Raw genomic sequence first — 14,100 nt, 5'->3', positions numbered from 1 at the left:
TCTCAAGCTGCTCTGTTTTCAATCATTCTTGCGGGTTACTAATGAACTGACGGGTGACGTTTTCCCAAACAAGCTCCCCCGCCATGACGAGGAGAGTGTACATCCTGTCCCTCCGCACAGCCCCAAACGATCGACACAGAGAGCCATTCACGCCCCCTACACAAGAGGAATCGGCTTGATGACGCAAGTAGCCTCTCAAGCCACGATATTTCTTACACTTTGTAAACGGTGCGGTTCTGCGTAAAGATGTACATGTACCTGCACCTCCATACGTGGCTTGAGATCGGCATTTGAGAGATTCGCCACCAGCATTTTATCGTCAGTGTGGCATAGGGACGCTGGACGGTAACTTCCCAACAATTTCCCTCGCTCTTCATATCCTCTCTTTTTGCTTTCGAGTCGCTTTGGTACCCCGGCTTTACCATGGAAGAGCGGCCGTCTTCCGACCAGGACCCGGGAGTGCAGTCTGCGACCCCACCAGATACCCAAGAGACGCAAAAGATTGAAAGGATCGAATCTGAGCTGACTCAAGAGTCGGGACGCGTCCGCGGTATGCTCCCTACCTGTCAAGTCTGACAACCTAGCTAACTCGCCGTAGATGATGGACGAGTCACCGTGAATCTAAAGTCCAAAATTGCCAAAGCGTTCGCTCAAATTGCCGAAGAACAAGCAGAACGCTTCGGGCGCCCCTCCACTGTGTTTCACGAGGCCGAAGCTGCCATCCCGGTCTTTTGTGACGTAAAACTGAACATCGTCATTCAGATCGTAGGAAGCCGTGGAGATGTACAGCCCTTCATCGCCCTGGGTAACGCCCTGCAATCCCATGGCCATCGAGTCCGCATCGCTACGCACGATGTCTTTGCGGACTTCGTACGGAAATCATATCTAGAATTCTTCCCCATTGGGGGCGATCCCGCTAAACTCATGGCGTACATGGTCAAGAACCCTGGTCTCCTGCCACGGATGGAAACATTGCGTGACGGGGAAATCAAGAAGAAGCAGGTAATGGTCGGGGAAATGTTAGATGGATGCTGGAGGTCATGCATCGAAGATGACCCTATCACGCAAGAACCATTTGTCGCGGACGCGATCATCGCTAATCCCCCCCAGTTTCGCCCATGTCCATTGTGCGCAAGCATTGGATATCCCTGTCCATTTAATGTTCACTATGCCTTGGTGTAGCACCAGTGTTTTCCCACATCCTTTGGCGGACCTTACGGCAGGCGCTGAGAACGAGGAAGGCAAAGCAAACTGGGTATCATACGGGGTGGTAGAATGGCTGACCTGGCAGGGGTAAATACAAACTCGCCGCGCTATACGACTCCGTAGCTGATGCACTAAATAGGCTTGGCAATGTGATCAACAAATGGAGATCTTCGATCGATCTACCCCCAGTCCCAGCAACTGAAGGGCCTTGTTTAGCGGAGACCTTAGAGGTTCCGTTCACTTATTGCTGGTCACCAGCATTGGTGCCCCGGCCATGGGATTGGCCGGCTCACGTTGGTAAGGGAAGCACTCAATTATGGTACAGTCAAAAGCTCATATCGCTTCCACTTAAGATGTCTGTGGCTTCTTTCTGACAGAGCCATCCGAATACACACCCCGGCAGATCTAGCGGACTTCTTACAATCAGGCAACCCACCTGTGTACATTGGCTTCGGCAGTATTGTTGTCGACGACGCGGAGAAGTTGATCAACACTGTTATATCGGCGGTCTCAAAAGCCGGGGTCCGCGCGGTCGTGTCCAAAGGTTGGAGTGAGTTAGCTGGGGCCTCCGATCCAAACATATTCTACATTGGCGACTGCCCGCACACATGGCTATTTCAGCACGTTGCCGCTGTGGTTCACCATGGTGGAGCTGGAACGACGGCTTGCGGCCTTGTCAATGGACGGCCGACTACCATTGTGCCATTCTTTGGCGATCAACCTTTCTGGGGGAAAATGGTCTCGAAAGCCGGAGCCGGCCCAGATCCCATCCCGCACGCGGAACTCACTGCAGAAAATCTAGCAAACGCAATGCAATTCTGTCTCACACCGGAGGCCGCTGCCGCAGCGCAGGGTATTGCCGCCAAGATGCAGCATGAGACTGGCGTGGCAACAGCTGTGAACTCGTTCCATCGGAATTTGCCCCTCGACCGAATGCGCTGTAGTATCATGCCGAACCAGCCTGCTGTGTGGGAATATAAGAAAGGCAAACAGTCCCTCACTCTCTCCAAGGTAGCTGTCAATATTCTAGTGGAGAATAATAAGATCGAGGTCAGCAGGCTTGAGCGGTATGTGTGTTTCTTACGAAGCGGGTATCATATCCCAAGCTAACTTTCATTAGGCACGCGATCAAACCGATCATCATCGAGAATCGGCGATGGGATCCGTTGACTGGTGTCTTGTCCTCTTTGACTGGCACTGGTCTGGATATGGCAAAATCAACACAGGATATGTTTCGAGAGCCATACAGAGAGTACAAACGAGCTCGATCTTCAAACTCACTTGAGAAGAGCGAATCTGCAGGTTCGCCAAGCTCGGGTTCCAGCTCAGCGAATCGGGACCCATTTGAAACGTCTGGCAATATGGCAGGTGCTTCATTGAAAGCCTTTGGGAAATTCTCCGCATCATATTTCAGAGGCATGACGGTCGATGTAAGTGACAAGAAGCGCACCCTTTGTACATTACTCACAATCAAATAGCTCCCGTACGCTGCAGCCGAGGGTTTCAGACGAGCACCTCAATGGTACGGGGAGAAACCTAAGGACTACGGAACCGTTAGCGATTGGAAATCCGGCATCAAGGTTGGAGGCAAGAACTTTGTGGGTGGTATGACCAGCGGGATTGCTGGAATGATCAAAGAACCTTTGAGAGGTGCTCTAGAAGATGGATCCGACGGTGCAACCAAGGGTCTGATCAAAGGAGCGCTGGGAATGGCCACAAAGATGCCCTCTGGTGAGTCTCCTGGCCCTTCTCGTACACGACTAAAGATCTTTGCTAACGCTGGTATCAACTCTGTAGCCGGTATCGGGCTCATGGCGTATCCTTTTCAGGGTATCGCTAAGAGCATAGAGGCTTCTTTCAGGACGAAGACTCCCAAGGCTATTGCGGCTGCACGACTAAGAGAAGGGTTTGCTCTCACGGTTGGAATGGAGATTTCTCAAGAGGAGAAGGAAGAGATACTGCAACTTTTCGATGTTCTTCTTAGCTCAATGGGTTGATGGGAGTCCAAGGCCGAGAAGCCACGGGGGATTTGCCCTAAGGCACAATTTCTCAAGTTGTCAATCTTCGAGTGAGGTTCTGCTTGTAATTCTACGCAGCATGATTCTTTACTTAGCGGAAGAGATATACAATCTACGCAGCGAAGACGTCTCAACTCGGCTTGCAGATATTTACATTGAATCGAGGGCTTACCCTTTCGATATGATGGGGCCTATTTCCCATCCTGAATCTCATGGTATCCATTTCAGGAGCGTTTAATTGACCGATTGTCCTACCCTCCGTAACCGATATCTATGCGGGTGAAAACTCCATCGGTGAGACGAAACGTTCTTTACCAAGCGTTGTGAAGCCTTGAAATGCTACCGAGATAATCATCAACTCCAACAGGTGGTCGAGATATATAATTAGAACATGTTGGTCTCCCAAGAACAGGCAAGTTATTCAACGGCCCACCAATACTGTCGAAGTTCTCAATAAACAGGTAAACTTACTGGATGCCCAATAGGAAGTTCAGGCATACCATGGTTAGTCGACTGATATCCACCCAGCATCGGGGGTCGAAAGCGCAAGCATCGAATCAACCTTAAACCGCAGGCAAGCTCGGCCTAACCGCCGAGCCGCAGACTAGAACCTTCGAACCTTCTGATCCCCAACCTCAAACATCCGTTAGCTTAAAATGTGTGTCATTTCCACCAATCCCAACTCCAATCACACGAGTCCCGTATCGGAAACAAAGGACCGTTCCAAGGTTGGATAGTTTGGAAATCCCCCGATCGGGTAGTGGCGCTGTTGGGTTCTTTCTGGCAAACGTCGCGCAGCCTTGAAAACTACCCCAGACTTCATTTACTGGCAGGCTCTTTTCATCAAGACGACCAGTCTGAGATAGCCGTCCTATCAACTCACAACGCCCCAGCCAGGAGCCTTGCTTGTCCTGACCTGAAACTTCTTGATCCGCCCAGGCAGCCTTCGGTGTCGTCACTTCCCGGGCAGAACCCTCCCGAACGCCTCTCGTGTTTGATTTTTACTTCTCTCATCACTTCAGTTGATCGTGCTGGACACACGGTCCTGAATCTCTGCTGCGCCCACGCGACGCTTCATACCATGCAGACGACGCCAGAAGAAGCGAATGGCGAGGCTCAACCCCATCCGCCCGGCACTCCACCCCGCCCGCCTTATTCCCCAGTGACCCCAGTGTTCGCCAAACTTGAGCCTCTCCCTGCCGGGGAGACGAAGATCCTACCTCCACCCTTATCGCCAGAACCCCGTAGCACCAATACCGCAAACATTCCACCCTACCGTCCCCCGCCACCTCCAGCCAACCCCCCAGTCTTCAAACCCGAGCCGCCACCAGTTCCTATCTCGGAAAGTGAGAATCCCGATGCGATTGCACTGCGTTCCGCAATCTCAATTTTGCAGATGCAAAAGCAACAAAGCCTTCGCGATATCAATACCCTTGAGCGACTGAAAGAGGCAGCTGGCGCAAACCCCGAGGCATTTGCCCGTGATTTGGCAGATGGGCGCTTGCGCACTGAAGAAGACCATGGCACTGTGATCCAATTCTCAGACAACAGGGCAATGGATGCCGGGGAAGATGCCGACGATAATGAAAAGGCTGATGGAACGTCATCCTTCGGCCGGATACCAAAGCCCCAGAACATTGTGCGCATGCCTCCCATCAATTGGGCCAAGTATCAAATTGTTGGAGAACCACTTGATCGCATGCATGAAGAGCAACTGCATCGACCCAGCCCTGGCGCTCCACGACGAGAGCCAGCCCCTGAGCATGTCTTAGCCTCCCCGTATCGTCCCTTGGTGGACCGAATTGAAACACCTACACGGCTGGCCCGACCTAGCAAAAGCAAAAAGTAATAGCTGTGACTCGGCTATTCTTCCATGACCGCGTTTATTTATCACGACGTTATGTATCTTATCATGAAATGAAGACAACAGAGGATCCACCAAATGGGCTTCAATTAGTATAAGCTTAGTTCTAAGCTGTCCGAGTAGAAGCACAAGGTTCAGAAACCACCACCGCCGCCGCCGCCGCCGCCGCCACCACCACCACCTCCTCCTCCAAAGCCTCCTCCAAAGCCTCCTCCTCCATGACCGCCGTCACCACCATGACCGCCGCCATCACCACCACCCTCCCCATCACCATGGCCACCACCCTCGCCACCACCGTGACCACCACCTTCACCACCACCGTGACCTCCACCTTCACCACCGCCGTGCCCACCACCCTCACCACCGCCGCCGCCGCCTCCAGGGCCTCCGAAGGCTACGCCGTGCCCACCACCAGATTCCGTAGAGACACCACCGCCAATGCCAAGATCCCAGTTGAGTCTAGAGCCATGTCCACCGCCAAACCCGATGTCAACATCGGAGGCATCAGTAGCTGTGATCGCATAAGTATCCATATGTACGATTCGCAACAGTAACTTACTAGCTTCTTTAGCAACGGGTGCTGCAACAGCCACCCCTCCCAGGGCGAGCAGGGTGACAAGGTAATCAAACCGCATGGTGGGTAAATAGATCTAGTGGAACAAAAACTCATCAGCCTCAGTGCGGATGATTCACCCGATGCCATCCCCTCCATGAATACTCACCAAAAGTTTTCCTTGAAATGAGCCAAGAGAGACCAGGTTAGGAATCCGAATTGTCTGGAGATCTGGTTTCCTAACTTTGAGCACTGCCGACTAATTTATACTTCTGCAATCCATGCTTGTTCCCGATCCAGGAGATCGAACGGACTCGAGTTAGCTTGAATCCTCGGCGAAACTGCCATGTCGATTCGAAAATGGTCGACGCAGGCCAGTCACGTCGTGCCTCCGAGCGTCGAGTTCACAACGCCGTGGCAGGATTCTTTGCAGAGCTACATATGTTAGTGTGTTCGTGGTCCTGGCTAGACTAGATGCGAATCGGCTGGACGAGGATGCGCCGGTATCCTTGCTTACACTGCGACGAGACCACGCTCCACGCGGCCGCGCGAGCTGGCCATGCGAGATGAAGACCGGGCCTAGGCTAGTTTAGCAATTTTATGGCCCTTGGCATTGAGCTGGAGCGGAAGTGGATCGAAGATGGACTAGCATGACTTTCATCGTCCTACTGAGCACGAGCTTCCGATAGCATGAGTTCTAAAGCCGCGGTCTCCGATGTCAAAGCTTGCATTACACGGAGTGCTACAAATAGTAGTAGAGCCTGTGCTTCACGCCTCTGAGACTGAGCCGGTGCCAGGGGATCGGTCCCTGGCAGAGCGGCTGGGCCGGTCTACATTCAAATGGGATCATGCAAGTTAGCTCGCCCTCAGACCTCCCTGATTCATCTTTTCAGGGATTCGCAACAGTCGCTCCGTTTATGTAAAGCCTAGTGTCACATAGTGCCACGAATTTTGGCAAAGTGGATTCTCGCATCTTCTCTCCGTAAGAGGACGATACTCATCCTCAAGTCTCTACATCTTCTACATCCGCTTCGAGATCAGAGTCATCCCATAAAGAACATTATCTCATCCTCGTATCTATTTTTGGCTCCCATTAAGTCCCGGTGCTGTAAAGCACAATCTAACAGCCCGCGCAATCCTAACACGGGTCTAGTACGGCCGGAACCGCTCCTTCTGCTTCTTGTCTTTCGGACGACCCTTCGCAAGCCCCGACTGGGTCTGAGATCCCTTGTCGCCATCAGCCGGCTTCCAGGCTCGTACAAACCCGTCTTCACCGCACGTGAAAACAGACTGACTCTGAGGCACCGGTTAATATCAGACTCCTCAACTACAAGGGCATCTGCAATCCTTACCTGCTCATCCACGTAGACGGAGCGCACAACCTCCTCACCATGGGCACCGGGAAGGCGCCATAGATTTTCATGGTCGAACTGCCATGTCGGGCTTGATACTAAGGGGACCAGATCAAGGCGTTGGTCACTGCGCAACTAGTCAGCAGATGGTTCGTAAGAAATAGAACGGAAGTAAAACGGACACTTTGTTTCCGGCAACGATATATGACCCCTGGCTACCGGTACAGACCTGGACCACGTACTCGCAGCCCAGTGGCTCTCGTACATCGTCGAAGTCGACGGGTTCCGGGTCCTGGGCTGGCTCGTCCGGATCCGTAGCCGGGTGCACGGAGAAGTGCTCATCGTGGCTGAGTGCGAAGACCGTGCGCTCGGACAGGAAGCCGGCGTGGTGGATGGAGCCGTGGTTGATTACTTGGACCAGGGCCTCGTCTTCGTCTGTGATGTTTGTGTTGTAGATGTTGACAAGGCCATCCGTGCTGCCGGATAGTAATATGTTGCTGCGACTTGGGTGAAATTGGAGCTTTAGATTGTTGTTAATTTAGTGGGTGGTCTCAAAGATATTACCGGGAGAGAGTGACTGGGTTATGGCTCTCTTATGGCTTACCTCAGTGACGTCGTCGTTGTGGCTTTCTACGTATTGAAGGTGGGGTGCTTGAGGAGCCCTGATATCCCTATAACGCGGTTTAATATCTTCAACGAAGGATGGTCCAGAGGAATAGGAAGAGGAGAGGCCTACCAGAATGCCACCACTGCTTGAGATGATAGAAGCTCTGTCCCCGCAACAAGAGTATTTGTGCCGGGGTTGCAGGCTACAGAGAGCACTGGAGCATTTCTCGCTAATCATATTACACATGAGCCCGAACTGTGATAGCGACGAAGGGAAGGAAGCTTATTACCTGTCTCCATCTCTGCAACGGCAGCCTTTGACCGGACGTCCCAAACCTTAACTTTGCCTTCTCGCCCGCCGGTGACCAGCAGGTTGGAGTCATAGCTTCTCAGGGAGGTGACACCTGCCTCGTGAGTTTGAGGAGAGACGACGGAGACATTATCGAGATTAGAAGCATTAAATACGCGCAGGGAATCGTCTGAAGAGATGGCAGCGAAGGCGCCAGGTGCCGAGGCTGCAATTGAATAAATGTAGCTATCAGCTGGTAAGGACAGCGATGAAGCCGCGATAGACTTGAGCGTATGCATGGCTTATTTGAGGATGACAGCCAGAGCCCCAAGTAGCGTGACTGTAGTTTCGTTAGCGCTGCAGGGTCTTCGCAATTGATATGTGCTGTCGCAGGTGGAAGATATGCCTTTGAGGCCTTATTGTTTGATGCCCTGATGAGTGACCCTAAGCCGGCTAACTCTTCAAGGGTATGATACCTGCGGTGGCCGTCCAGATACGAAGGAAGTCAACAGGGCTGATGACCTGTCTTGTGGCTTGAGGTTGTCTATAGTTTGGAGGTTCCGGAGCCAAGGGGAAAAAAAATGCCTTCGGGCGTGGGGCAACTCGGCCTGTTCTTGATGTACGCATTGGACTTTATCCCCGCCTCTGGGTAATGTCGTACATAAGATCGAAAGTTGCTAGGGATTTTGTCCTACAATCTACGGTAAAATCTATTAGAATACGAGAATCTGCGAATTGTATCGCGAGACAGCCCGACATCGACTAGCAGGGCCCTAAGTAGCCCCTTCTGCTAGCTCGCCAGCGATCGACCAGTATATTGCGATAACGACCTCTCGATTATCCGATATTCATCCCATCCCTATAATTTGAGACTCAACATGCATTCCAATCCAACTGGCTAATTCGCATGCTGCCAAAAGTGCACGACAAAGGCGGCAAGCAATAGCGCGGCAGAACTGATAAAACAAGCTTGGAGCTTTCTTCCGCGCAACTCGTGCCCGCTTCCAATGTTTGCATCTCGCAGGCCAATCCTCCCGGATGCAGGCGCTGTATCCTCGAGCTTTGCGCTGGGCTTTAGTGTCCCGTACACCATGGCTCCGACCAAGAGTTCCGCTACGCCGGAACCCATTCCGTCCGCTACGGGGCTTTTCCTCATCTAAGCCGGCAAATTTCATGCTGGACGCCGATTCTACCATCTACGCTTTGTCTACAGCACCCGGAAGAGCGGCGATCGCGGTCGTACGAGTGTCAGGGCCGGCATGCGCGTCAGTCTACAGCGCGTTATGTCCCAAACTACCTCTTCCTAAGCCCCGAGTTGCCGCCCTCCGCACCCTCTACGACCCAGCCCAACCACCCTCCCCAAGTACCGTTCTCGACGCCGGCGCCTTAGTCCTCTATTTCCCCAGCCCGAAGACTGTCACGGGGGAAGATATTATCGAATTCCACATCCACGGTGGCCCCGCCCTCGTGAAAGCTGTCCTCAGCCGCAATCGCGCGCACAAATCAGCCCGATGCCGTCGTGCGGTATGCAGAACCCGGCGAATTCACCCGCCGCGCCTTCATGAATGACCGCCTTGGCCTCCCGCAGATCGAGGCGCTGGGCGACACCCTCCATGCAGACACAGAGCAGCAGCGCAGGCTCGCCGTCCGCGGCTCGAGCGATGCGCTTATGAAGCGATACGAACTCTGGCGCCACCAGCTGCTGTACGCGCGCGGTGAACTCGAGGCCCTGATTGATTTCTCTGAGGATCAGCATTTCGATGAGTCGACAGAGGAATTGGTGTCTTCTGTGGCGGCCCAGGTCAGGGCGTTGAAGGTGCAGATCGGCTTCCATATCCAGAATGCGTCGAAGGGTGAGCTGCTCCGGAATGGTATCCGGGTGGCGCTGCTTGGGGGCCCGAACGCGGGGAAAAGCTCGCTTCTGAATCGGATCGTGGGGAAGGAGGCCGCGATCGTTAGTGCTGAAGAGGGGACTACCCGGGATATCGTCGATGTGGGGATTGACTTGGGCGGGTGGTACTGCAAGCTTGGCGACATGGCAGGTATCCGTTCAGAAGCTACGAGCGTTCAGTCTAAGTCTCCAGCTGCTATAGGGTTGGTTGAGAAGGAGGGGATTCGGAGAGCCAGGACGAGAGCGTTGGAGTCTGACGTTGTAATCATTGTGGTCTCTCTGGAAGAGACCGCTCAGGGCGTTGCTCCTTTCGTGGAGCCTGAGGTTCTCGATGCCGTGGCGGACTGCGAGAAGGCGAACAAGTGTCTCCTGGTCGCGATTAACAAGTGTGATAAGGTCCCGTCCTACCGTCAGGACGGTACCCTTCCGCAAGCACTTGTGGATACGATCCGTGACCTTTTCCCGGCTGTTACGACTGACAAATTGTTTGCAATCTCCTGCAACGAAGCACAGCAAGAAATCCAATTAACGCATCAGACAGATCCTGGCTCTCTTCAGTCATTTCTGAAAGGACTCATTACAACGTTCGAGGAGATTGCCTCGCCACTAGGCATTGAAGGGGACGGCGATACAGAGTACAGTACATCATACTGGGAGGATTCTTTGGGCGTCACTCATCGCCAGAGTTCAAATCTCGAGGCTTGTCTGGACCACCTCAATGATTTTCTCTTCCAAACATCCTCTAGTGATAGACTCGAGTCCTCGCCCGAGAGGGTTGATTCTGTCGGATCCGAGGTCGATATAGTGACGGCCGCTGAACACTTGCGCTTCGCCGCAGATATGATGGCAAAGATCACCGGCAAAGGTGAGAGCGGAGACGTCGAGGACGTCCTCGGCGTTGTTTTTGAAAAATTCTGTGTCGGCAAATGAAAATAGAATAAGGCCGCCCATGCTTGTAGTATAATGAATTTGTTTCCTACGTCACAGGTCACAGCTGTCAAATATCGATGGGTGTTTAATATGAAGTAATGATATTGTCTAAGAGAGCCAAAGGTCCGAGTCTGTCTCATCCATACCCAACAGACCTCGATTGCTGGCGGATGCTTGGCGCGGCAGGTTCTTGTTAGAAGCAGTGGCAAGTCCCGGGGGCACTAACAGCACCTCGACCCCAGCGAGGGTGATGCTCCCACTCATGTAAACGGCCAGCATTACATACTACCAGGACTCCGTAACTAAGTTCAGGCGTAGAGCGATCAAGGCATGCCAACATAACCTCATAATGAGCATCCTAGCCCGGAAATGGTTAAATTCCGGGTGGGGAAGCGATTCCCGCGGACAACAGAATCCGGAATTGGCGCGCTCCTCCCCGAAGTTTTTGCTCCGAAGCTGCTGGTGGATATTTCATCGTGAGCTGTGACTCGTTTACTGAGCCTCTCTGGGGAGCTATTATTCTTCTGGGAGCTCAATTGCTCAATTGGCCAATTGGAGAATGGCCGTCAGAAAAAAGTTGTTCGTAGATCTCGTATCCTGTAAATCTCGTGACTCGTCCGATGTTCGGCAGGGCGGCATTAAAAGAGGAGATGCCCAGCTGAGCATCGCATTCTCAAAAGTTCACCGGGCAAGCTTTCTTTTCTTCCTACACACCTCACGGCGACTGTGGTAATTCTCCCCCTTTTCAGTGCCAACAACAGACTTCCCCCGGTGCTCGTTTTGCCAGTTGGCCCCGTTACGTTTCCGGCATTTCCCCCCAGGCGCTACTGCGCTGTGCCCGGCGGCAAGCGGGAGCGGCAGAGCCCTCTTTGCTCCCATTCTTCCGAAGATCGCCTCGGTTGTGTCGCGGGTTGACTGGCAAACTACCGATCCCCAGTCGCCGAGCCAAACAGAGAAGCCGGAATACTGCGCTGACATCCTTTCCTCCGCTGCTCCAGTCTCCAAATGATGAACTCCCTCCGGTCTTCTTCCGTCGCATTGCGCGCTCGGTTGACCCCTCCCGCCCCTCTCTCTTCTACTCGCCTTCTTTCCTCCCACACTGCTACTTTCTCTTCCTCCAAGAGATCCCTCTCCTCTGCTCCCCTTCGATCTCCTAAAATTGCGCCCTTTCGCTCCCGATCAATTCCGTCCTTGTACCTCAATCAATACCGAACCATGGCTACCGAATCCAAGATCAAGGTCCTCAACCCGGTGGTGGAGTTGGATGGTGATGAGGTATGAGAAATAGTTCTTTACCCTCCGGGCCGGGACACGTCTCCCATTTTATACCTTCCACTACATCCCGGATTTTCGCGTATCACAAGTGGCAAAGGCTCCCGCAACTGGGTCTTGGTTCGGGTGCCGCATCGAACGGGGGAATACGGGGCCTTGGTTCATGTGTCAACCCAACCGAGGCGGGGCCTTGCCATTGGATATGCGCCAACTGCTATGACATCTGCCTCTACCCCATTTCCACCTTACTAACGTCTTCTGGTAGATGACCCGTATCATTTGGAAGGAAATCCGAGAAAAGGTAAGCCTCCACGCTCCCTTCACCTCTCGATGCTGGGCTAGACCGGGGTCGGTCCCCACGCTGCAGACAGCTGCATGCGGTCTATGCATCCTGTCGTATATGCGTCGGACTAAGACTGACTGTACTACTATAGTTGATTCTGCCGTAAGTTTCAGTTGTATACTGTGGCCCCGCCTTGCATGGGGCTAACTCTTTTTACTGGCTAGTTATCTGGACATTGACCTCAAGTACTACGACTTGGTATGTGCAAAGGAATCCGAGCTCTATAGTATGTCCAGACTAACGCTGCCCGTAGGGTCTTGAGTACCGTGACGAGACCAACGACCAGGTCACCATTGACTCCGCTGAGGCCATCAAGAAGTATGGTGTCGGTGTCAAGTGCGCCACCATCACCCCCGATGAGGCTCGTGTGGAGGAGTTCAAGCTGAAGAAGAGTGAGCTTTGCCGTACGTCTGATATACATCGCCTGAGACTAACCATAGCATAGTGTGGCTCTCTCCCAACGGAACTATCCGTAACATCCTGTGAGTGTCATCTCTACGCCTTATTTTTCATTTTCAGTTTCTTTTTTTCAAAATGCTAATAAATCCAGTGGCGGTACCGTGTTCCGTGAGCCCATCATCATTCCCGCCATTCCTCGTCTGGTTCCTGGCTGGACCAAGCCTATTGTTATCGGCCGTCACGCTTTCGGTGACCAATACCGCGCCACTGACCGCGTTATCCCCGGCCCCGGCAAGCTCGAGCTGGTCTACACCCCGGCTGGTGGTGAGCCTGAGGTCGCTCAGGTCTTCGAGTTCAAGAATGGCGGCGGTGTCGCTCAGACCCAGTACAACACTGATGACTCTATCCGCGGCTTTGCTCACGCCTCTTTCAAGATGGCCCTCCTCAAGGGTCTCCCTCTCTACATGAGCACCAAGAACACTATCTTGAAGCGCTACGATGGCCGCTTCAAGGATATCTTCCAGGAAATCTATGAGGCTGAGTACAAGAAGGAGTTCGATGCCAAGAACATCTGGTACGAGCATCGCCTGATCGACGACATGGTCGCTCAGATGATCAAGAGCGAGGGCGGTTTTGTCATGGCCTTGAAGAGTAAGCTACCAACGCAATTCCCCCCGATTTATAGATATACCGCTAAACCAGTAAAGACTATGACGGTGACGTCCAATCCGACGTTGTCGCTCAAGGTTTCGGCTCTCTCGGCCTGATGACCTCCACCCTGGTTACCCCCGATGGCTCTGCTTTCGAGTCCGAGGCCGCCCACGGTACCGTCACTCGCCACTACCGGGAGCACCAGAAGGGCCGTGAGACCTCTACCAACCCCATCGCCTCTATCTTCGCCTGGACCCGGGGTCTGGTCCAGCGTGGTCAGCTTGACAACACCCCCGACGTTGTTGCTTTCGCCGAGGCCCTCGAGGCCGCCTGTGTTGACGTCGTCAACGAGGAGGGCATCATGACCAAGGACCTGGCGCTTGCCCAGGGCCGCAAGGAGCGTGAGGCCTGGGTCACCACCGGCGAGTACCTTGCTGCCGTTGAGCGCCGCCTCAAGGCCAACCTCAAGGCTCGTCTGTAGATTCCCGATTTCGGCCATTTGCGTTTCCTTTTATGATATCATATGATGAGATAAACCGAGTTTGTCGTGGCGGTTTCGCTGCAAGAGTTGCTGATAGCTGTAGGCTTTTCGTCCAAAATAAAGCAATATGAATGAATTGGCAGTTACATCTGCTCTTAGACCGCTACCTCAAGTTCCTACTAGTATCTTTGGACTGCTGTTCTCGAACCCTGCATTTGTGCGCTCCGTCTACAAAATTAGTACTA

The 14,100-nt window shown here is 53.1% G+C and overlaps 6 protein-coding genes across 6 annotated transcripts; 4 read left to right on the top strand and 2 right to left on the bottom strand.

Moving 5' to 3' along the window:
• Window positions 1-423: 423 nt before the first annotated feature.
• Window positions 424-3,203, top strand: N7468_002950 (putative sterol glucosyltransferase; the record flags this gene model as incomplete). The annotated part of the gene is made up of 7 exons (XM_058472247.1): window positions 424-550; window positions 599-1,127; window positions 1,183-1,293; window positions 1,346-1,503; window positions 1,610-2,273; window positions 2,327-2,636; window positions 2,685-3,203. The coding sequence occupies 7 exons, from the start codon at window positions 424-426 to the stop codon at window positions 3,201-3,203; spliced, it is 2,418 nt and encodes an 805-aa protein (XP_058331250.1).
• A 1,102-nt stretch (window positions 3,204-4,305) lies between these two features.
• On the top strand, window positions 4,306-5,073 carry N7468_002949 (uncharacterized protein; the record flags this gene model as incomplete). Its single annotated transcript, XM_058472246.1, has 1 exon — window positions 4,306-5,073. One exon carries the CDS (start codon window positions 4,306-4,308, stop codon window positions 5,071-5,073), a length of 768 nt encoding a protein of 255 aa, XP_058331249.1.
• Window positions 5,074-5,194: 121 nt separating this feature from the next.
• On the bottom strand, window positions 5,195-5,723 carry N7468_002948 (uncharacterized protein; the record flags this gene model as incomplete). Its single annotated transcript, XM_058472245.1, has 3 exons — window positions 5,195-5,199; window positions 5,450-5,599; window positions 5,648-5,723. 3 exons carry the CDS (start codon window positions 5,721-5,723, stop codon window positions 5,195-5,197), a joined length of 231 nt encoding a protein of 76 aa, XP_058331248.1.
• A 1,067-nt stretch (window positions 5,724-6,790) lies between these two features.
• N7468_002947 (WD40 repeat domain-containing protein) lies at window positions 6,791-8,187 on the bottom strand (the record flags this gene model as incomplete). The annotated part of the gene is made up of 6 exons (XM_058472244.1): window positions 6,791-6,937; window positions 6,994-7,120; window positions 7,176-7,513; window positions 7,598-7,664; window positions 7,730-7,829; window positions 7,890-8,187. 6 exons carry the CDS (start codon window positions 8,185-8,187, stop codon window positions 6,791-6,793), a joined length of 1,077 nt encoding a protein of 358 aa, XP_058331247.1.
• Window positions 8,188-8,926: 739 nt separating this feature from the next.
• N7468_002946 (tRNA modification GTPase) lies at window positions 8,927-10,709 on the top strand (the record flags this gene model as incomplete). Its single annotated transcript, XM_058472243.1, has 2 exons — window positions 8,927-9,341; window positions 9,421-10,709. 2 exons carry the CDS (start codon window positions 8,927-8,929, stop codon window positions 10,707-10,709), a joined length of 1,704 nt encoding a protein of 567 aa, XP_058331246.1.
• Window positions 10,710-11,714: 1,005 nt separating this feature from the next.
• N7468_002945 (NADP-dependent isocitrate dehydrogenase) lies at window positions 11,715-13,855 on the top strand (the record flags this gene model as incomplete). Its single annotated transcript, XM_058472242.1, has 8 exons — window positions 11,715-11,984; window positions 12,247-12,282; window positions 12,416-12,426; window positions 12,489-12,522; window positions 12,578-12,728; window positions 12,770-12,806; window positions 12,875-13,374; window positions 13,431-13,855. 8 exons carry the CDS (start codon window positions 11,715-11,717, stop codon window positions 13,853-13,855), a joined length of 1,464 nt encoding a protein of 487 aa, XP_058331245.1.
• Between the last annotated feature and the right edge of the window lie 245 nt (window positions 13,856-14,100).

The sequence above is a fragment of the Penicillium chermesinum genome (assembly GCF_028974085.1).
Source record: "Penicillium chermesinum strain IBT 19713 chromosome Unknown utg000003l:1.0-5111272.0:1.0-5115320.0, whole genome shotgun sequence".
In the NCBI taxonomy this organism is placed as follows: Eukaryota; Fungi; Ascomycota; class Eurotiomycetes; order Eurotiales; family Aspergillaceae; genus Penicillium; species Penicillium chermesinum.
This window is presented reverse-complemented; position numbering and strand designations above follow the sequence as displayed.